The 24,809-nt window shown below is 37.4% G+C and overlaps 1 protein-coding gene across 2 annotated transcripts in view; it reads right to left on the minus strand.

Annotated features, from left to right (window-relative positions):
• Positions 1-23,810, minus strand: part of LOC129733200 (hemicentin-2-like) — an 842,839-nt gene extending 819,029 nt beyond the window's left edge. For both annotated transcript variants that reach the window (XM_055694853.1, XM_055694854.1), the window contains exon 1: positions 21,709-23,810. In XM_055694853.1, the coding sequence (XP_055550828.1) occupies positions 21,709-21,748 (40 nt within the window). In that variant the 5' untranslated portion in view covers positions 21,749-23,810. The remainder of the gene's footprint in view (positions 1-21,708) is intronic.
• Positions 23,811-24,809: the final 999 nt, after the last annotated feature.

Consider the following 24,809-nt stretch of genomic DNA (forward strand, 5'->3'; position numbering starts at 1 on the left):
CTTAGCAGCTACAAAGCTGTAATATATTTTAAGTTCTAACAAAGTGTTAATGATAATTGATAATTTCTTACTCATTCAGTGTTTCTCTAATCCTTCTACTAATCCCTTCTACCTTTCAGGAAAACCTTCTGTTTCTTCTCTTTTCAGGTCCACCAGCGATGAACAACGATTAGCGGTAAGTATTTCCTGTGTGTTTTAGGTTAAGTAACAGGTAAGTATAATTTTATAACTATTTTCAGCAACGTACCTTTGCATTTTAACCTGCTTTATAAATACCACTTAAATTTAATATTGTTCCGGACTGTGGAACGACTATTTGTTTAAATTTACTTAATTTGATAAACTCGCGACTGATATGCGGTTTCACTTGCTATCAAAACTGATAAAACGATGACGTTTACGGATGTTCACATCCTAATTGTCATTTTGTTCGCTCGGCCCTTTTCGCTAGATATGAAACGGTTTGTTGTTCACACCCCTTTTCGCCGCAACGAGGGGTTTCGGCGACACATTAGTTTCTTCCAAGGCTTTTCCACACGAAAACATTTCTCCGGACTGAAAAACTCATATCTGAACGAAAACTTCATTCATCCATAGCATGTATGTTATACACTTAGGTAACATGCTTCAGGCGATGATAAGGTCGATGAAGAAGATAAGAAAATTCTTCTGGCATTGTATTTCCTTTCAACCTTTCCTTGTTCAACCAACTTGCTAATTTTCCGTTGCTACCCCCACAGCAGAAAAAAATATTCTTATTCTATTACCAGGTTTATTGGAAGGCCTTTTTATCTAGGAAGAAAGAGCACCGTCAAAAACAGGTTAGCATGGTTTTTCCAAATTATCTAATAATCATAATATTATTTGTGATCCAAAACGGTTTGTTCGATCGGTATAGTGTTTTGGGCAAGAGCGGGGGCCTAGTGTGGTTGGTAACGTCTCCGCCAACCACGCTCGACGCCTGGGTTCGAATCCCACCGCCGACATAGGTGTCGATGGTTGTGAGGTGGCGTGATCTACCCACAACCAACCCAACTGGTCTAGATTCAATCCTAGCCGACACCGGGAGATTTTCTGAGGCGAAAAATCTCTAGGATCACGCCTTCCATCGCAAGAGGAAGTAAAGCCGTTGGCGCCGGTCCGTTAATAAACGGGTCGTGAGTTAGGGTCCTGGGTGTGGAGTCGCCTCCCTGGGCGTCGGTGATTGGCCACAACAGTGGCGGAACTAGACCGACGGAAAATAAGCGAGAATAAAAAAAAATAGTGTTTTGGGCAAAGTTGTAGTCAATAATAATGTCTTTCCAAAAAAATATACACTGTGAAAAGTTTGAAAAAAAACTAATAGCATAAAGTGACATATTTAGCACATTAGAATATCTGTGTAAAGTTGTTGTCAATTCAAAAATTTCAATTAAAATAATGTTTAATAAAATTGAGACTAACTATGGAATTGCTTGAATGTTATTTCCGTTTTAAGTTCAATTTCCTGAACTATTGTTTGTTTCAAACTTTTCGCATTGTAATTGATTATTTTTACTTTGCCTCATACATGTACATTCTTAGAATTACTATCTCAAATAATCATCAAATCAACGCGGCATATTAAGACTGATAAAACCACTGAAATCGTCACATCTCACAACTAGAAACGTGCTCGCTGCTGCTAGTAATGCTGACAACTCTGGTTCTCAGCTTGACGAACGCAAAAAGCAAAATCCGTGATTTCGCGACTCGCTACAATTTTGAAACAAGTACAAACCTTGTTCCAACCGATTTTTGCGTAGCTACGATCGTGATGATTATAGTTGTGCGAAGAAAGGTGTAGACAGTTTGAGAGATTACGGGACTCTAAAACACCAGCATTTGTGGAAAACAGTGATCACTGGCATAGAACTGTAAACGAAACCAGGAAAAAAAAACTAGCAGTGCGTCTTGAACTGTCCTACAGATCAGACGTTTTTTCGGTTGCTTGTGGACTGGTCTTTGACTGCCTATAGCTTCAAAGTTTGTGTTTTGTCAGTGTGTCTTTTAAAGACTACCTGAAAGTTATTTCCCATCAGTCTTTCTCAAGACTACCTACTTTTGAATTTAACATTTGTTTTAACTTTTTTCGTATCACCTGAAATGGCTGGACGGAAAAAGAAACCTCGCATCGCTGCGGGGAGGAAAAGAGAGGCATCTCTTTCTGACACATCGAGTGTCTGTAGTGACAATCCTTTTGATATTTTGCCTGAGCAAGAAGCTGGTGAAATGGAAGTTACCAATAATGAAACTATACAAAATATAAAATCTTTAAAAAAGGAGAAAGTTCCACCTATTGTGGTAACTATTTCTTCTGAATTTAATATATTCAAAAAGGAACTTTCAACGTTTGTTTCTGACGTTAAAGTTACCTATCAAATTGGCCGTAGAGGTGAATGCCGCTTATTAGCCGACTCAGTAAAGGGTCGTGATCGTCTTGTTCAGTATTTAACTGACAAGATGTACAAATTTTTTACATATGACACCAAGAACGCCAAGCCGTTCAAGGTTGTCTTGAAAGGTCTCACCAACGATCAAACCGTTGATGAGATCAAACTTACTTTAACAGAATTACTTGGCATAGCCCCTACCCAAGTAATTCTAATGAAACAAAAATCACAAGGCGAAAACAGTCAGAGAACTGGAATTTCCCTTGTTAATTATTTAATTCATTTTAACCGCAATGAGGTTAACAACTTAAAATTTTTTGAAAAAGCACATGCTTTGTATAATGTGCGTGTAAAGTGGGAAACTTATAGGAAGTATGGCGGAGGTGAAAAGCATATCACCCAATGCCGTACTTGCCAACGTTATGGCCATGGTTCCAAATTCTGTAACATGGACCAAAAATGTCTTAATTGTGGAGACTCTTCTCACAAAAAGGACACATGTCCTGTGAAAGAGAGTAAAAATTTTCGCTGTGCGAATTGTAACGGCAACCATATGTCAAATTTTTATCAATGCCCAGTCCGTTTAGCAATTGTTAAGGCAAGGCAAGGTAAACAAAATTCAATTTCTCAATTAAAACCAACTTCAAAACAAAATTCTCCAAGCGTACCAGTGACACATAGTTTACCTACTCCTTTGCATACCCGTTTAACTTATGCACAGGTTACAGGTAGTTCGAACATTATACCGCCTAGTGTTGGTAGTTCGAAAATGACCGTTAATATGGGTAAGCAAAACACGCTAGAAAATAATTGTACACCTATTACTCCAGCTAATATTGCTGCCGAAAATATTTTTTCTAATGTCAACTGCCTGGGGCCTATTACGGCAGGTAAACTTTCTTTTTTGCAACAGGCAATGTTCGATCTTATGAACGCCATGTTGCAGGCAAAATCAATGTTTGAAGCCATTCAAATAGGCACAAATTTTACTATTAAAATTGTTTCTAATTTAAAATTTAGCAATGATTTTAAATAAAACAATTAAAATATTAAATTGGAATGCTCGCTCATTGAAGGCCAATGAGAATGAGCTTTTTAATTTTTTAACAGTAAATAATGTGCATATTGCAATTATTACTGAAACATTTTTGAAACCTAACATAAAATTAAAATATGATCCCAATTACGTGGTTCATAGATATGATAGGATTCAGGGTTCCGGCGGTGGAGTTGCAATTGTTATTCATCGCCGAATCAAACATCGTGCTCTTCCCCATCTTGAGACGAAAGTTATTGAAACTTTGGGAATTGAAGTTCAAACTGAACTTGGGATTTTATTTATTGCCGCAGCATATTTACCATTTCAATGCACACGCGAGCTCAAAAATTATTTTAAAGGTGATTTACAAAAACTCACCAGAAATCGTTCGAAATTTTTCATAATCGGCGATTTTAACGCTAAACATCGTTCATGGAATAATTCTCAAAGTAATTCCAATGGCAAAATTTTATTCAATGATTGTTCTTCAGGATACTATTCTATTTTGTCTCCGAATAGTCCTACATGCTTTTCTTCTGTAAGAAACCCTTCAACAATTGATTTGGTGCTGACAGATCAAAGTCATGTATGTAGTGATTTGATCACACATGCTGACTTTGATTCTGACCATCTTCCAATAACTTTTTCTTTATCACATGAATCAGTTTTAAACCCTATGAGCTCTGTTTTTAATTATAACAAAGCTAATTGGGAAAGATACAAAAATTATATTGAGAGAAATTTCAATAATGAGCTTGATTTGCAAAACGAAGTGAATATTGATTCCGCTTTGGAAGCATTAGAATGTGCAATTGTTGATGCCAGGAATTATTCTGTTCCAAAGGCTCAAGTGAAATTTGATTCACCAATAATTGACGAAAATCTTCAACTTCTAATTCGTTTGAAAAATGTCCGCAGACGTCAATATCAACGTTCTCGTGACCCTGTTTTTAAAACTATTTATAAAGATTTACAGAAAGAGATTAAACATAGATTTACTCTTCTGAGAAATCAAAATTTTGAGACTAAAGTTGAAAAATTGAAACCATATTCAAAACCATTTTGGAAGCTGTCGAAGATTCTTAAGAAACCTTCAAAGCCTATTCCAGCTTTAAAAGATGGTGAACGTTTTCTTGTATCCAATGAACAAAAGGCTCAAAGACTTGCTCAGCAGTTTGAGAGTGTTCATAACTCAAATTTGAATTTCGTGAGTCCAATTGAAAATGAAGTCACACGTCAATTTGATTTAATTTCTTCCCAGAATTTTTTACCTGCAGAAATAATTGAAACTAACTTGAATGAGATTAAATCAATTATTAAAAATTTCAAAAATATGAAAGCACCTGGTGACGATGGAATCTTTAATATACTAATCAAACATCTCCCTGAGAGCACAATGGATTTTTTAGTGAAAATTTTCAATTGCTGCTTCAAAATTGCATATTTTCCCAAATTATGGAAAAATGCAAAAATTACTCCCATTTTAAAACCGGATAAGAATCCAGCTGAAGTTTCAAGTTATCGACCAATCAGTTTGCTTTCTTCAATAAGTAAACTGTTTGAGAGAGTTATTCTTAACAGAATGATGTCACACATCAACGAAAATTCAATTTTTGCAAATGAACAGTTTGGATTTCGCCATGGGCATTCCACAACTCATCAATTGCTCAGAGTTACTAATATGATACGAGCTAACAAATCTGAAGGTTATTCCACTGGAGCTGCTCTTTTAGACATAGAAAAAGCATTCGACAGTGTTTGGCATAAAGGTTTGATTGCGAAATTGCAAACTTTTAATTTTCCAATTTTCCTAATCAAAATTTTAAAAAATTATCTTACTGATCGAACTCTGCAGGTTGTCTATCAGAGTTCAAAATCTGATAGATTTCCTGTCAGAGCAGGTGTGCCTCAAGGTTCTGTCTTGGGTCCAGTCCTGTACAACATATTCACTTCAGATCTCCCTGATTTGCCTCCAGGATGCACAAAGTCATTGTTCTGCGATGACACAAGCATTTCCGTAAAAGGAAAAAGTCTTCGTGTCATATGCAGTCGATTGCAGAAAAGTTTAGATATTTTTTCTTCCTACTTGCAAAAGTGGAAAATCTCTCCCAATGCTTCTAAAACTCAAATGATAATTTTTCCGCATAAGCCTAGGGCTTCTTTCCTCAAACCAAACAATAATCACGTTGTCAAGATGAATGGGGTTATTTTAGGTTGGTCCGACAAGGTTAAGTACTTGGGACTAATTTATGATAAAAAACTTATTTTCAAAGAGCACATTGAGAGTATACAAGCCAAGTGCATCAAATATACGAGATGTTTATATCCTCTCATTAACAGGAATTTTAAACTTTGTTTAAAGAACAAACTTTTGATTTACAAACAAATTTTTAGACCAGCAATGCTTTATGCTGTACCGATCTGGTCAAGTTGCTGTTCAACAAGGAAGAAAACGCTCCAAAGGATTCAGAATAAAATTCTGAAAATGATTTTGAAGCGTCCTCCTTGGTTTGGTACACTCGAATTACATAGACTTACTGGTGTTGAACCATTAGAAGCTATGTCAAATAAAATTATTAACAATTTTCGACAAAAATCGTTGCAATCCTCAATTGCTACGATAAGCTCTCTTTATAGCCAATAAGTTAGCAATTAAGTTAGTTGTAAGTTTACTTCCCCTTTTCTGACAAGTAGGTTTAAATCCCTACGAATAATAAGTCCTAATTGCGAAAGCAAACAAATCCTAACAATTAAAATTACAAATTTCTAACAGTGTTGAGAAGTCACCATTTGTGATTGGACACACATACTCATTATTTACTAATATTTATCATAAATACTTAAGCTACTAACAAATCCCCCCTTAAAAATAAAAAAAACTAGTAGTGGTGTGAAAAATAAAGTTAGTCAATAAGATTTTGAAGGTTCCATAGACGTTTAGCAAGTCTTTGTTTAAATATTATATTCAAACATATAACAAATGATCCGTACTATAAGATGGAAATTCAGAGAATACCTTGATGATATTCTGGTAGTATTTTAATGACCATAATATCGGAAATATAGGACAATAATCACGGAGCTATTTTCCACTACTATACTACCCATAAACACTCCAGAGTCACACTGCCAAAAACGTACAACTGAGTAAAACGCAGTATACGCAGGTAAACTACTGCATTTCTTCCTTCCTATTAATTCAATCCAAAAACAAAAATTTGAAACATGCATTCATCCGAGGTAAATAAGTCATCCCAGTATTATGGGTCAGTCTACACTTTGTATTGGTTTCTAACATATTTCAATAACTTTTAATAATCAAATTTAAGTTAAGTTACCGCCAACAAAGTTCCCCAAACTTAAATTTGACTATTACAAGTTATTGACATACGTTAGAAACCAATACAAAGTGTATTGGCCCATAATATTGGGATGACTGTATATGTGGCAGGATACTTTTAGATGCAATAGGGGTAGTTGTTGTTCAGATTAGCACACTTCAATTGGTCTTTTAATAAAAGTTACTATTATTTTCTACTAGTTATTTTAAGCTGTGAGCCTGTTTTGCGATTATTTGTACCAAAATTAATTTTTTTATCATTCTAGCAACAACTTAGCTTTTTTGTGATTTTTCGAGAGCACACGTTATGTGAAGAAGTTTCTGAGGTTTATCTCAAAAGTGATGAAATTTCACATGGGACTGTTATGCATTTGGCAGTATATGTGTAGTAGACTGCATATGTGTCGTTGATAATCATCAATCATTTAGAAAAGGATTATGGTGCTCTCAATAGAAGATTAATATCCGTACCTGTTTCGAAAAAAATCTCAACGGTTCATTCTACCAAAAAAAGAACTCTAAATTGAGATGAGTCAATCGAACCAGAACCGAATCGCTCTTCTTGATAGGTTTACGTCAGAACGTTGAAACCTAAGACCAAAAGGAGCAGTAAAGCCTCATCGGACAGCACTAAATCGTCATAATTTATAGTTTTGCCAAATCCTGCAGTAAAATGACACATTACCCGCTCACCAGGGCAGTAGAGGAAAATCTCACAAGCAAAACTCGACACTCGTTTTTGTTTTTTTATTCTATATAGACCTCATATTTCAAACCAGGTGTCGGTCGGTGAGGGTAACTGATTGCAGTGGAATATTTACGACTAAAGTGGTTCCCGGTGCGTTCGTGCGTGAAAAAGATATCCTCAGCATTCGTTCCCCTTGTAATCACACATTCCATTCACTGCGCGGCATTATCGTTCGCTCAGATTAGAATTGTTATTGATACCGAGCTTCAATCAAACATGTTCGCAAGGACTCTCAACTAAGGTGATCGAAATATAAGAAACACACATACACACAGCGATGGAGAATTTTGCGCAGACCTGGAGCAGGAGATTAGGGTCAAATCCGATTGATTGACCACGGTCGTTCGTGTCCGGCGGGAGATATAAGTGGAGAGTGGATTATGTTTCCTTTTCCGCTTCCCCAGATATGGTTCGAATTGGCCACGAGATCTTCGGATGGAGATGGTGGTGGGATAGAAAAAAAGTTCGATAAACTAATAATGTCGAGTCAAAGCAAAATTTACGACATAAGCCTGGGGGATTGGGAATGCAGAACGAGCTCGGGAAAAATGAAGATTCAGCAGTCGCAGGCTGGAAAAATCGACATTTTCTGGCCACGGGACGGGACACACGGGCAGGTAGGTGTGCTGCATTAGCCTCTGATGGAGAGCGATAAATCTTGAGTTAGTACCTTATCGAACGGGCCGGTCGACCGATGTGCGAGCCTAAATCAGCAAAAACCCGACAGACTGGGCCCCACTCGGACAAGTTCTTCGGGAACGTTCTAGCAAGCAAGCATAGCTGATTGGCATCCACGATAAGCGGATTATTTTAATTGCTTTTGTTCCTCACCTGGGACGTGTTGATCAATAATATTGTCGGCCGCGCTAAGCCCAAGCTACTTCGCGATCCAGATTGGGCCCGATGTGGTGTTGAATGCTTTCAACAATTTGCCTTCCGAGAAAAATATACTGTGAAAATCGATTCTACGATTTAGCTCTTCTTAATCGAGTTGCATACGTCTCCGGACTCAAACAGTCGCCAATTTTATCCCAAATTCCCGGTTTCTATAAAATCCCAATACCCACTTATTGATTGGACGAAATTTGATGAGGGTTAGCAGAGCTCGACATTTTTTTTCATCTTCATCCCGGGTTCACCCCGAGCCATCCATGATCTACAGGCGATTTTGGTGCCCTCCACTACCCCCGGATCGAATCTGGCTAAGAAAAAGGGTTTGTCATTGATTGTAAGTTTTTTAAAGCCAGCCTTGGTAGACGACGCCATTGCGTTGCCACCGTTTTTGAAACGATTTGCTCCAAAGCCACAACCCTGTTGCCGCTCGGTGATAGATTTGAATGCGTCTCTTTCTGTTACATTGGTATCCGGTATCTCGTTTGTTCCTTGTTCAGTATGGCAGCTTGCGCTCTGGTAGTGAAAAACCGGATAAAGTTCAATCGGTTTCCCCCTCCAGGTCAGGGAAATAAAAAGCGGCTGTTTAGGGGAAACGCGTCAAACGCTTGAACCGAACGAGATAATTTTCTGTGTGGGAGAAGGGCTCGGACAGCCCAGGGGTTGTGGCTACGCGAGGGCGGATGGAAATACGATGGAAACTGTCGTAGACCGGTGTAATAGATTGGTAAAGCCGTACATGAAAAATGTGTTTTTTTTTCCTATGGCGAAAGGACCGGGGAAAGCAGTTTCTCTCGTTGGGTTCGAAGATGGAAAATTACGGAAGGGTTGGGTATGCAGATGGCAGGCTGTTGTATTTTGCCTTTTCTTTGCAATTGATTGGTAACATGGTGGAAAATGCTTCATATGAAATTCTGATGAATTGGCAGCCGGATTCATGAAACGATACAAGTTCAAGGTTTTTTCGTTTTACCAAAGCATAGCTGTCGTTTCTTTTTTCTCCCTTGTTATGAGCTGGCGGTAAAAATAATGTTATTATTAAAACTCGAAAAACACTGAATATTTTAGGCTACGATATTCTTGTCAATAATAGAGTGGAAATATGGCTAAACTTTTTTCTCCAGGATTAGATAAAATAAAACATAACATGTAACGCAAAGTTTGCGAGGCACTTTGTGTTAAACTCCGCCAGTAGCAGCAATTCAAATTCGCGGCTTGTTCGTGTTTCGATTGAGGAAAAACTTTTCTCTTTGAGTCGATCCAAGTGCGGATCGACATAATACAGAGCTGTCATCGCACGTTAGATAACTCGAGAAAAATTTTGTGTCTTACTTAGGTAACGCGAAAAACTTTTACTTCGCACAAAGTGAATGCCGTTGACAATTTCCGCAACATAACGCTTTCCAGAAATGCAACTGCGTTTATATTCACTCGCGATCAGTGGGAAAAGTTTGTTCGATGGAAAAATTCAAAAAGATAACGCTATTCAAGTTGGTTCGTGCTGACGCATAGTCGAAATTTCGCCCAGTTGAAGTATTTTAGTTGAAAGAAAATACTTTTGTTGCATTAGGGTGATAGTATGATGAGCCTTTATAATAAATATTGTGCAGTTATTGATTCTTAGAAAAAAATTAAACACTACCGTCGGGATGCGGCATATTTTTTCAAATCTGTATCATATTTCCAGTTCGCTTATTTTTCGTTCTTTCTACTTCATATACTGTCTGCTTAATGAACTACGAACTACTGTATTATAACTATTTTTTTTTTTTCAATGTTAGCGATAGGTTTAAAATATAGTCTGCAAAGATTGACGCAAATGAATGAACATGCAAGATCTACTCCTTCAACCGTCCGTAAACAATGTTTGCCGAGCCCATAATACCTAATGAACAGGAAACGCTCTTGAAGGTAAAATGGGAACTTTCCTTTTCAAATAGTAAAATGGTTTTAAACAGAATTTTTCAAGCTGTCAAATCTAATTCACATGGCGAAAATAAGTTGTTATTAGAAATATTAGTAAAACAGGAATATAGCATTCCAGAATAAAGTTTAATTTATCACACGCGTTTCATTTATCCCCGTTTTTTAATTTATGTACACGATAAACCAAGAAATACTTGGGCAATTACAATCATTCGTTTTACATAACTACGGCAAAAAGAAGTGCCGTTATCAATAGAGAAAATTGCTTATTACTTTAATAATCAAAAACAAAAAAAAAACGAAAAACGAATGGAATGTTTAAAAAAAAGTTCAACAAAAGTAATTCTAAGCAAATTGTCTAAGGCGTCGTACACAAATTACGTAACGCTAAAAATCTAGATTTCAGACCCCCTTCCCCCCTATGTAACGATAGGTAACGTTCGACATGACTCCCCCCCCCTAAAATTATGTAACGCTGATCAGCCGTTACGTAACTGTCTCTACTACCCCCCCTCCCCCCTACGTAACAATAAGTAACGCTGACTCAACCCCCCCCCCCCTTCATGCGTTACGTAATTTGTGTACGACGCCTAATTACAGTTAAGCATAAATGTTCGAAAAATGCATGTACGTCGAAACAGCACAATAAAAATGCCGGAAACTTGAGCAAAGTTTAAAGAAAGGTATAATCAGTTCTAAGAAAATTGTATACTGCCAGCAAAAACTAACAAAAACAGAAAAAAAGCAAAATAACAAGAAGGTATAAAGATATACGTGAAAATAACTAAATATGCAAAATTAATTAAGCAGCAAATAGTAACATTAAACTGAAAAATATTAGTCGAAAATTCGTAATATAGCAAAAGCTAAAGTAATCTTAATGCCAAAGTAGGCAAAGCCTTTTGAAAAACCAAAATGAATACTTAGCCAGAATTTTACTAAAATACAATGGAACTATGTTTCAAAACAAAACACGAACAGACAAAAACAAAACAAGTTTACTATATGATAGAAGAGTGAAAAGATAGAGATGAAAAAATAAGTCAAACAAAATTTCACAATAATGACGAAAGATTAGAAAATAAACTACCAGATACTAAAAAAGCGATTTTTAATATTGCAAATAACATAAAGTCAAAGACCCAGATGGCCCCGTTAAATATTATATGTATAGTGCAATCTTAAATAAACTTTATGTTAAAATATATTCAATTCATAAAGAAGAAAGTGAGTTTATTTTGCTTATTCGTCGTTTGCTTCCTGAAAAAAAATTATAAATGATTTACAATCAACTAAAATTGACATAAAAATTCCAATATAGAAACTTAAAAAAAAACAACGAAATTACAGAAAAATTGAAAAAATATAAAAAATATATAAACACAAACGCAGATTTAACGTAGGACTATTGTTATTTATGAAACTCATCAGTTATACATATGTGGTGGTCCAGATAAAGACCATTTTTATTGTTCATGTGGACGATTGCTTTGAAAAGCAAACGCTGTTCGCTGTACAACATTGGCGTGTTGTAAGAACACAAAATTGAGAGTGCACTGAGGGTCCAGTTCCGCTGGGTGCCATCACGGAATAAGATTTTCATTATTAGTACATCCGTAATACAAAATAAAATATCTTCGCGTTTCGCGAAACTGAGAAAATAATATAACTTGAAAAAAGACGGGGTCACTTACAACACTTCTGTTTTTGCGCATTTTTTATGCGAAATAAAATGTCTTTGCGTCTCACGTAACTGAGAGAACTACATATAACTCAAAAAAGGTGTTATTTTTTTGTCAAATTGGAACTGTAGTCCAAGAGTTTTGAACACAAACACACCCTGTGCATCAAAACTTCTTTGCTGCAGTGTTTCCATGCCTTGAAGCTGGAAGTAATCAGAATATACCGGTAACTGTTGTGGATCTAGCCACGTAAGAAAACGTAGTGCGACCGTACAAATTTCCGTTGCACGGATTCGATTCTAGCGATCCAGGTTACACCACACTCGAATCAGTTTCAAGGGCCGATTGCACCAAGGAATAGTATAATGATTGGAAGCACAGTGGATCATGAAATTCCGAGGCTTTATTTCATTTCCGGATCATTTTTCCTATGGAACGAAATCACACAACATTTCTGGATACTAACTGTCAACATATCAGGAACAACTTAACATCGTTCGCAACTAAGACACACGGTAATCTTATGGCAATGTAAGAGATACGGCATTCAAATACAACAAAAAGAATAGTGGTTACTAAATTACTGCCTTGAACAACGCCTGACATATTTGAGAAATGATCAGAATGTTCTGATTCAATCTTTACAAGCACAGTGGAGCACTTAGAACATCAAACCTGATCTAACTTTTTTTTAAGGATTTTTGGACTGAAAACATATCATGGATTGAAAACATAGTATAATAAATAGCTGTGACTAAAAATTTCATGGAATAACCCACCTTTGAGTGATTTGTTACTTTTCTGATTATGTAGTTCGGATTCCAATGGTCAATGGTCAATCTGAGCACTCAGAAGAATCTGATAAGTCACTAGCATTATTACCATTGTCTGTGTACGAACATTTCACTCGCAACATTTGCTTTGCTACGGGCGAAAATGCTTGACCGCTTTTCCTGGATTTTGGCCTAGAGCTCGTAATCAAAGGATCGGAATTCAATAGCAACCTGTTGACCAAGTCTCAGAACACTCATCCATTACATGACAGAGGTATGTTCTTGAAACTAAGGCAACAACACTGCCGGAAGCTGAAAAGTTGAAATTTTTCGATTATTTTCACAATGATGTAACTCATGAGTTCGGATTGGTTCGGATGATCTAAAACCACCAGTTTGACCAGAAATATACAGGCTTTCATTTTCAATTGACTGTTTACATTGAAACTAATTGATACTTAACTTACCTCAAATAATATGACATATGAAAAATCTCACTTACAGAATTTTTGTGTTTATTAGAATGATCCCTGGAAATATCGAGACTATTTATAAGTTTTTTAAGTTCACAGATTGATTAAAGTAACCTTCTTTGACAATCTCCATAGTTGGTTTGATAACAAACACTAGGTTGCACTTGATTGTTTTGAAAAAAAGTGAACGATACGGAAGCATCGAATGCAACAACAAAAAGCTAAAATTTGATCGATTTCAACCAGCTGTAACAAAGGTTAACAATACTTCTGGATGAACATATGCTGTCAAAAGATTCAGTAGGCATCACACTTCAAAATGAGGCTATGCAGAACATGGTTGATAAACTTTTGCTTTTTTGACTTCTGATCAGGTTTTTACTTGATTCACTCCTATGTGCACAGAGCGCGTGATTTACTAAATAGGAGGAGCCATTCTACGAGAACAGAAACAATTCCAAGTTTCTCCATATTTTTTTGTTTTGTTAGACTTAGAACTACGTTGTCCATTGTTGTGAACTTTTGTAAAATGTATGTCCCAGTCAATTGCTATACATGTCCCCTTGCAAAATACAATCACCACTTTTTTTGAGTGGTGCCTGCACCGACACGCTCCCAGTCAGGTGAAACACGGTTTATGTAGCCAATCATCTTCCCAGGATTTAAAGACCAAATCTCTTTGGTTGACAGCCACTGTCAAGAAATCTTGATCTGCACAGCAGATGTTCCGATGTTGAGCTTCCCATATCACAAAAGCGACAGATATCATGCTGAGCCCGGCCATTGTTCTTCAAATGATATCTACTTGGACAATGCCCTGTTACTAGGCCGACGTATCTACAAAAAGCTCTTTTGTTGAGCTCTAAGAGCTTTTTTGAATGATTTACGTTTGGTGTTATAAATCTTTTAGATTGGGAACTCTTTTTGACATCCAACCAATTGGTTATCACCTTTTCTTCCACCCAGCGTTTCATTGTCAAGAAGTTCATTCCAGTTCAGCTTGGCATCAAGGATAACTCTTGAGTATTTAACCTGTTCACTAAATGGAATTTCTACTACTCCAAGCTTGAGAATTTTTAGGTTATATTTCCTCTTTCTAGTGAAAAGTATGATTACAGCTTTTTTCGAAATAATGCTGAGACCCTTTTTCATGCACCAAGACTGTGTATACTTTAGAGTCTTTGCATTCTTTGCGAAACTTTGGTAATCTGTCATCAGTCAACACGAAAAGAAATTTCGTGGGCACAAAAAGAAAGTTGTATTTTTGCGTGGCCGAAAGTGCTTCAAAAGTACGGTTATGCTGGTCAGCAACGCGATTTTTTTTCTTGCGAATCTGAGAGAATGATACAACTTTTACAAAAGGTGGGGCCACTAAACGCCGCGAAGCGAGAAGATATTATGTTTATCAAATTGAAACTGTAATTTTATTCAGATGCAGAAATTAGTTGTTTATCACATAATTAGTTATCATTATCCGATAACACTGTGGATAACTATCATAACATCCGTCACCGCTTTAGTATGCGAGCAAAAAGTGAGCTCGTGACCCGCTGCTTTTTCTATGGTTTTTCGTTCAGTTTTTCACTAGTTTGCAAGTGAAAAAAGTGCTCAAGGTCTGTTTAGTGAAAATAACAATGCACACATTCAAAAATGGCATGTAGCACGTACTGTGTTGCACTATACCATCCTGTTCTCAGCAATAGAAGTGAACTCGTGGTTGGTTGAATGCTACATAATTATTATGTCACCAGTTTGAGGTAACCTTACGATCAAAACATTGCCCTAGTAACACACAAAACATGTTAGAAAATAATTCACAATGACAGTAGTCACATAAAAGTACTACTTATAAGCGCAATTGAAAACTTGTGTTGTAATATTTCTACTCTCGAGATGTTATCATATAGCATAAGTGTATTTTATAGATAATTATGATGTTCAAAATCTATTCAGTGCTAGTAACATAGGATAGAGGATTATAATTCCGGTGTGATGGTGTTTTCGGCCCATTTTTATTTTTTTTAGATACATTTACCTGCACAAATAATTTTAATTTCACCGACAGAAAATAATTTTTCACAATTGCAAGTATTTTGTCGAGGGAGCTGCGTAGCCGCAAGGTTACAGAGTCCGCTTTGTCAAGCGGATGGGCATGGGTTCGAATCTTAGTAGAATCAGGCCATCCGATGTCAAAAAGGACTTAAGCATGGGTTTATTCTCAGGCTCCCCACCAGTTACCCTTCCCTTACGCTGAAATCTACAAATACCTTTGCGTGACTTCCTCTTAACAAAAAATAAGTCCCTCTTATCAATAAAACTGGCCAGAAGGACGCACGACGAAACTTCTCCAGGGAATTATAATTGGTGATATTCGGCAAGATGAACGAGTATCGGTATAGTAGAACAGTAAGCGTGTAAGGAAGAGAAGCACGTTACACACAAGCACTGATCGACAATAATAATAAGCATGCCACTTTTCAATAGAGGTATTGCTATTAACAGAAGTGCGGGATACAGCAGACACCCGGGCATATTTCACAATAGATCTACGATTCTGGTCGCAGTGAGGAAGCCCATACAGGAAAAAAAAAAGTATTTTGTAGGTATTAAAAAGCAACATACTATTTTGAAAACCTTAGCAGTAAAAACATTGTGCAATATTCAAGTATATTCATTATTTGTGATTAATAAGAGGGAAATACGTTTCTGTACCCTAAAACGCATTCTAGAAGGTACACTTGCCTTACACTCTTCACAAAGCAAAGTACGTCGTAGTTCTACGTTAAGAAAACTTGCCCGAGTTATAACAAAAAATACAGAAATTTGGATTGAAAAACAGAAAAATGATAGAAATGAAAAATGATAAAAATAAGAAACAGAAAAATAAAAAATAAAAATATCATTAGAACTGCAACATTAACAGCATATAATAAGTTATAGTTTACGGTGAAATACCAGAAAAAGAACGTACAAACAATAGAAAACCCACGGAAATACGCAAACCAAAATGCAATTAGGAGAAGAGACACATAAGAGGCAAGAATACAGAAATCTAAGAGACCAAAACTTGATTGAAATCTAGAAAAACACAATGAATCATGCAAGAATAAAAGCAAATTAACAAAATATTTAGAGGAATCGAATCCAATAAGAATCCAATCTTAATAAGAAATAATATATCTTAAACATATCAAAGTGCAGTCCTGTCTGTTCGTCTGTCTGTCTGTCTGTGTGAAAATTTGTATGTAGAGGCGTCGGGGCTAACACAAACAAGTACATAGAACCAAATCACAGTACATCAAGTACATAGAACCAAATTTGTCGTGTTCAAATCCAAGAGGAAAATAGCAGGTTTCTGGAAAGCAGCTAAAAATTGCCAAGTACCACCCAATATCGGTATTTCATAAACCAGAATAATACCCAGAGGTCAGAAATTAACTACACATGGCCATCTCAATTCCAAGACGGCGACATCCAGTCTCTGTAAAGCAGCCAAAAGTGACCAAATACCACCTAATATGGGTATTTACGGAATCGTAATGATTCACAGAAGCCAAAAGTCGACCTAAGATGCCCTTTTGAATTCTAAGATGGCGACTTTCGGTTTCTGGAAAACAACCAAAGACGACTGAATAGCACGCATTATGGTTATTTCCGGAATCACATTGATGCTGATCTGATGCTCAGAGACCAGAAATTGACTCCACGTGCAACAACTGAAAATGATTGGATTCCACCCAGTGTGAGTATTATCAGACTCGAAGTGATGTACAGCCAAAAGGCGAGGATGTTCAGATCCGATAAAACAATCATATCAAACGGTTTGTCTTTTGAGTTTGAACGTATCCAATATCCGATTCTTCATGCATTTGCAGACAATAAACAAATCGCAAAGTCTATCTTTGAATGTGTGTAAAATCATTGAAAAATGTTTAAAACTTTTTAAATTTAAAAAAATGGAAGGGACGAAAGACAAAGTCAGATAGTTATTATTGAACAAAAAAAAATTATACAGCAACCGAAAGATCATAAGATCAACGCCGAAAGGCACAATGCACAGCGCACGAAGCAAAATAACATAAAAGTATGCGAGCATCAAGGATATCATGTAGAAAACCTCATGTAGTTTTCGACGAGTTTTCTACGTAGAATACCTCTGGTAGAATACCTAACCAAAAACGAGTATTCTACGAAAACCTGCAAAGAGATTTTTGTGATGAATTACATGAAGAATAAACGTAATTTAAGTTTAAAAATATCATTTATTTTTAATTGTGATGATTATTTTGTGTGAATTGCGAACGATTTGACATTTAAAATCGTTGCTTTTAATCTCCATCGATTGAATTTGTTTTTGATGCGTTTCATAAGTTTTCGGATTAAAAATATCTCCCGTTTGCGAAATATTCTAGGGCTTTCTAGTCAGTACAAACAACAAACCCAGGTATGTTTAATTTTATCTTCGAAACCTCATATAAATTTGTAAATTAAATTAAGTAGCAATTCAGAACCCAAAAAATTAGTAATTACTTAACTCAAAACTGAGTAATACCGTACCCAAAAAGTGAGTAACAATCACTCAGTTTTCAAAACGCCTTGTTTCTCAATCATGCATATTTACGGAGTTACTCAGTTTATGAGTTGTTCCACCTTTTACGAAAATGCGTCAAATCTTACTCATTTTAGAGTTATTTTTCCCGAGGGTGTAAAGAGTTTTTCCTGCAACCGTTTAAAGTTGCATGGAGTTTTTGGCGGGCTTTTTTATATATGCCAGGGGAACCATGAACCATTGGGATGTTGGAAACGCTCTAAATATATGAGATTTGACAGCGATAGCATAGTTCCGTAGAAATCAGGCCTTATATGCGCCTTTGCTATTGCACTGATTTTGTATGTGACGTATATTATGCGATTTTGCTTTCATTAGCATTTTATGGATTACAACAAATATGTTGTTGAACCGTGAATTACGACTGAAATTATTGAGTGAAAACTTTGTTTGCTTTTTTGAGTTTCTTCATCGTTGCTAGTTTCGCCATAATCACAAAATAGTCCGGGAAAACACTTCCTTGCTTCTTCGTGTTTCTTTTTTCCTGTTATATCTGATCTCCCGTTACTTAAATACACCTAATCAGCGCAGCGAATGGCATTTTATGACTCATACTGTGAATTTTCGAGTGTTTGAGAGTTTTATACTTGCAAGAGGTTTTTTACCGTAGAAAACCTAGAATACAGTTTTCTACGTAGATTACTTACGAGTCTCGAAAAATCGCGTAGAATACCATCCCTGGTGAGCATACATAAAATATACTGAAAATTCACACTATAATAAATTTAAGAGTGGTAAAAACGGGATAACTAAAAATAATCGAACCTAAAATGATAATCGAGTCCATATATCATCGAGTCTATGTATAATCGAGGCTATATATAATGGATTCTGACCTATAAATAAGTGCAGTGACGTTTCGACTATACCAAGATCAATTTCTTATTTATTTCATGTTATTTTTGTGTGTATGTGTTAATATATGTTCATACGTGTGTGAATGTAAAGTTTTGAATGTTCGGTATAGTTGTGATGTTGGCTACCAAAAATTTGTTACTTAGAAAGAAAAAGAAATGCACCAGAAATTATAGAAATCGTGTAAATCTATTTTAACAAATAATAAGTTCGAATGAAAGAGACTGCGTTTCATCGCTAGGTGAATAATTTCGGGTTTTATTTGAATCATCATTGGTTATCAATGATTTTTCGGCCTTTCGAATGATTCGGCCTGCTGTGGTTCGGCCGTTTGTTATTTCGATCGTTTGTGATTCGGCCGTTCGTGTTTCGGCCGTTTGTAGGTAAACCGTAAAAAACTAGCTTGCGCGCAGAGAATATCTTTGTGTCTACACGATCAGAATATATAACAGTAAGTCACTGACTCACTGCTATTCTCTGCGCGTGAGGAGACACTCTCTTCTAGTCACAACAATAACTCTCACAAGGCAGTGTGTGTACTTGATCAAGATGTGCTAGGAACAGGCTGCAAAAGTAGAGTGTGAAATTGGGCTTAGAAAAATGTATCTCCGTAGTAGTTTAATTGAACAAAACACCATTCCGGAAACATCGGAGATTGCTGGTTCAAGTCCCATATGGATGAAGTATAATTCGTTTTAGGCCTAAGTCACATTTTTTGTTTTCGTTTAATTTTGATAATGATTGTTAAATAAACAAATTTAGAAAAATGAATAAAAACGACTGGAAATGCGCATTATAGTTGAACAGTTATAGTTGGGAGACAACAATAAAATAAATTGATAAAATGATAAGCGGCCTAAAAATTAGTACAATATCGCACGCTAGCCTTGAGGGCTAATAGCGATCTCAATAAACTCGATTATTCGAGAGAATTCGTTATCGATATTGTTTTTGGCACATTTTGCATTTTGTAGGATAAGTACACTGATACACCCTAGTGCTGAGTCGAGAAAACTTTAGGCTCGAAAAGATTCTCGACCTGATCGGGAATCGAACCCGAAATCACAACCGTGTGGGAGAGCTAACCGACCGACATCGCTAACCACAGAACCACGGGGACCGAAAAAATAAACTTAATTTGAAAACAACACCGAAGCGGTAAAAAAAATCGAAATAAAAAAAAAACAAAATTTTTAGAGGAATTTCACAATAATGACAAAATAAAACAGAATATGCATGGACAAAAGGGAAAAAACATATTTTTGCGTGGATTTCGGTTTCTCTTCACTCGGATTGCCGAATTTACGCGGTTTTTTTACGCGGATTCCGGAATTTACGCGTTTTTTACGCTGTTTTTCTTACGCGGCACGTATCCCCCGCGTAAAAAGCGACTTTAGTGTACTAAAAAAAAACAAACAAAAACTCAAAAATCCAGTCAAATGACAAAAAAAACCAGCCATCAAATGAATATGATTGCAAATGAATGGAGAATAATAAAAACTCAAAATAGGGTAGGAAACATATTCTAAGCAGCTTTAGGAACCACCTGAACCACTAGACGAAAAACTCGAAATGTGTTGAGTGAAATTAAAACAGAAGTATATCAATCTGTTCTGTATCTTTTTATCTGTCAGAACTTGTTTTCAGAATGTAAAACTAAGTAAGCAAACTCAAACAATAATCATTAAAAGTTACCAATCGAGGGACACTATTTTAATCACCCCGAACCTATTTTAAGCAGTTTTCATCTGTTTTGCAGGGGTTTTTTTCAGCACCCGAATGGCTGAAAATGCTGAATGGCTGCAATATAGGTCGATTTGTTTCGAATGATGTTTGTTCACAGATTTCTTTGTGATTAACGGTATTTCTTATACTCTTAAGACAGCTAGACAATCAAAGTTTTTGTTTCCATCATTGAAATTGTCGATATTTATCAAAATTCAGGTTAAAGGTCTGTTTTATTCGACTGATTAAAATAGGCGCCACTGCTTAAGCCGTTCCTCACCCTATAGTCAAAAATTCGAAAGGAAAGTTCCTCTACTCTTAGAAATATTTCCAGAGGCGTTATAAATATGTTTATTATTTAATATTTTCTTCAAAAATTGAAAAAACCTAGCCAACTACAAAACCCAACCCGTTCACTCTTAAATCACTCTTAAATAGTGTTCTCAACGAGCATTTACAATCTAGCTAACAAACTTGAAAAAAAAGCAAATATAAAATGTGCAGAAGTTTTTTGGTTTTGATTAATGTGGGATAATTTTTTTATACATTATCATATATATTGTTTGAATACCGCTGCGCCCTATCCCAAACTTTGGTTAGTCTACGAGCCCAGGAAATACAACTTAATGCACTAATTCGTGACATCTTGAGTAGGCGAAACACAATATAAATGCTGATGATTTCATTTTTTTAGCTAAGACGAAGACGGAGTTGCGCTTATAAATTATTTATGCTATTGTGATACTATTACGATATTATGAAACAAACTCGTTAAAATGAATCATATCACACACTAGTATTAAAATCATTTGATAACGATGTGCTAATTCTTTGACTACTATTATGAGAGAAATAGTGAGTGAATTCAAACATAGTAATATTACTGCATCCAATGGAAAATATTATAGCTTACAATTATTCGCTACCGAATCAATTTAACGTAAAGCCTGTTGCAGTTGGAAGTTCACATTAGTACCATCTCACTCCAACATTTGTCAATTCGAATTTTCCACGGCGACTGGCGTAACCGAATCGAAACAATCAACAAATGAATAGCACACGAGTAGCGAACGCTAGGAGCTCATGTCGGGCGGTGGCTCACGTGGCACTGCAAAGCCCTGCAAAGGCTTCGATATGATGGTTCACCCCCCTCCCTTTGTTTTCGACTCATACATGAGTCGCGTGACGGCTGAAAGGACAAGCGACGGGCAAACAAATTAATCCAATCTCACTTACCGTAAACGATTGTTGTTACAATTCCTGGCCGGAAATCCATCGTTGCATATGGTCGTGACTCAGGTGACAGAGTCAATACGCTGGTTCGGACGTACGGTGGCAGTCCGGGGAATGCAGAAGTTTTTATTTTTGCAAATATACTTTTTTTCTCCCTATGTATGGGTTTCAGGTCGATCGCTCGAGTCGCGGCTTATCTGTTTTACGCCACGATTCACCGGAATCAATTAAAAGCGGACTTGCAACTTGATCCGAATCAAACGAGAATATACCCACCGGTAGCACTTTTTTATCAATAAAACACACTGCCTTTCAGGCTTTTATGCTGCTTCATTTTCTTCTGCACCACTGACGTTGCGATTCGGTGTATATTTTTTTTTGCAGACTACAACAAACACTTACTTACAGATATATTCACACAATTAATTAATTTTAATTTGATTAAACCAGCGGATTTCACATTTACATACACTACTGCTGCTGATACTGCTGGATTTCACCTCGCAAATACAAGCTGCTGTTGGGATCACTGTAGACACAATTTTCACTCAATTCGATTTCCGCTTGCGTCTACTTGTATTAACATACTTTTTATTTCATTTGTGAATATGTACACAAATATTAAACAATTACCCCGCTCAGATCACCCCACATTCGGGAAGCACCTATTGGAAAAACGTTTTCTCTCGCAGAACTGCGTACACAGTTCCGGTGTGACGTTTTCCGAACCGTGAGACAGCAACTGACATTAAGCTTCGCAGGTCATCAATAATTTAGCTTAAATGTGCACCGCATATTTTCCACATTAATAACGATTATCGATGATTTTTCTCTACTCTCACGGACAGTTTTCGCTACGCTGAGGTGTGGTTTGTGTGGGTGGCCAAAATTACATTCCAGTTCACCCCGCCCTGCTAAATGTACACTTTGGACGTCCCAACCAACTGACCAAGTGCGTTTTTCTAAACCACAGCGCAAACATTAATCACGAGTGCTCAATACCAGCCGATTGTGCAGGATTATTTTTCTCGCCACCCCAAAATTTGTTTCCTGCTTCCTGCGGTGGTGGGAAACCAACGCACGTTTATTGGCTGGAAAATCCGACGATGCATAAATTTTCATACGAATACGTGGCCGCGTCAGAAAATTACTGAATCCGTAAAATATAATTCACAATATTGTTGATTAAAATGTAATTATTTATTCATCAGGTGTAAGCCTTCGATAAATATTATTTCTCACGAACCACTGCATGGCATCTTCCCGCTTATTCAACGCCCAGCGGTTCCACCGGGGCACACTTTTTATGCAATCAGCATAATTATCACTTCCCGCCGTTTCGCTTACAGTGGGATTTGCTCGTACACACTTTCACCACAACCCCCGCGCTCCTCCTTCGGGGAGCGACAGAGTAGAAGCAGATTCTGTTGGATGTTAATCACTTCCACATAGGGGTTTCACACCCTCGATACCACCGATGGGAGGCGCTTTTCTTTCGCAGAAAATGCAATTATTATGGCGTCCTCCAACAGAATTTTTCAGTGCAATTCAGTTTGCCGTTGCTTGATCAACTTTGTTTACTTTTTCAATGGGTGATTCAGCACAAAGCACAATCAATAACAGCCGACCGCTAACCCACTCTCCAGGGATAATGTCGGTTAGCACAGCTTAGAACAGTCGTAATTGAATGGACTTACAAGTGAGCACTGGTTTTTCACGAACGATTTTTAGAATTCACATCTGCCGGCAGCAAAATTTTTTCACTAGTCAATTCGAACGCGTACAAGAAAGCACCGAACAGCATTCGACCAGGGTCCTTTTTCGGGTGTTATCGTCCCATCAAATTCGTATTGCACAACAGAGCTGCTAGGGTGGATTCGATTTTACTACTCCAGCGCCAAACAAAATTTTGTTGAATTTTACAGGCTACATCTAGTCTATCCAGAATCCCGCCCGGTATAATTGATACATTAGTTTTCACGATATTTTGCGTTTTTTTTTATTTCCGATATCACTGACACTAAGCTAGTACGGAACGAACGCCTAGTACGGACACGACCGACAATCCTACATCACATTGCACGTAGACAAGAAATCAAACTAAACCGCCGCAACACAAGACGGACATTGGTTGGGTGAACTTTCCGTCTCTCGCAGTCGCACGCGCCCGATTCCAGCCGAACGGCGTTCTGAAGGGGCACTCACTCTCGCGCGGCCACAATCAACAAAACACTCTCCCCGATTGGCATCCTTACAACAACCGTGTTTCAAGTGCAAACGCTTGCTAACGCTACCCAACATCCAGCCTTACTTCCCCTCCCTGAGTGTCAAACGCATTCGCTACCGAGTGACCCGCTCTCCCGCTCTCTATTTTCAACAGATAATCAACAGCCAATCACTGCGCGGAGCGATCATGCGTATTCGGAATGCCGCACTCATTCTCATTCCGGCTCAACTCTCAACTGCCCTAGTTTCTCTCCCGCTCTCCGTTCGAAGCAATCATCGTATTTCACAGCGTGCTGAACATAAGGAAAAACAAACAAAAATATGCTCGTACGCGCCCAGGACGGGTGGTCGTATCGCGTAATAGTTGTTTATGTTCACAGCCTGCGAAGCCTAACCGACTCTCACCGTTGGCGTTGCAGCCGTACTCGGATTATGCTCGCTCATCCAACTTGTTACTCAACCGTCCGGCAGCAGCAGCAGCATTCGACGATAGCCGTTCGGCCGAAGAGAACCACCCGAGAAAGCCGAACACCACGCAGCTCCACCGGTAGGGATGCTCACTGCCGGCGAGATATGTCAATTTCCAGCAGGCGTACGAGTTGCACCTGTATCAAACCAGATCCCCGCTCCAAAAGAAGCGAAGATGACAGGCAAGACGAATGATTCTTTGCCAATGCAGATGTTTGATTGAGCTCAATCAGGTCGTTCACAGATGGGTTGCATTTTCTATAGACATACCTACGTATATGTCTAGGTAGAGACGTACAATGGGGCCGAGCGATGACATGTTTGAACAACTGAAACATTCAAGCGTCCTGCGGAGAAAACGAAAATCAATTTTGCGATATAAATTTGATTGCTACGTGGATGCAGTCGTA

This window comes from Wyeomyia smithii, chromosome 3 (assembly GCF_029784165.1).
Source record: "Wyeomyia smithii strain HCP4-BCI-WySm-NY-G18 chromosome 3, ASM2978416v1, whole genome shotgun sequence".
NCBI lineage: Eukaryota > Metazoa > Arthropoda > Insecta > Diptera > Culicidae > Wyeomyia > Wyeomyia smithii.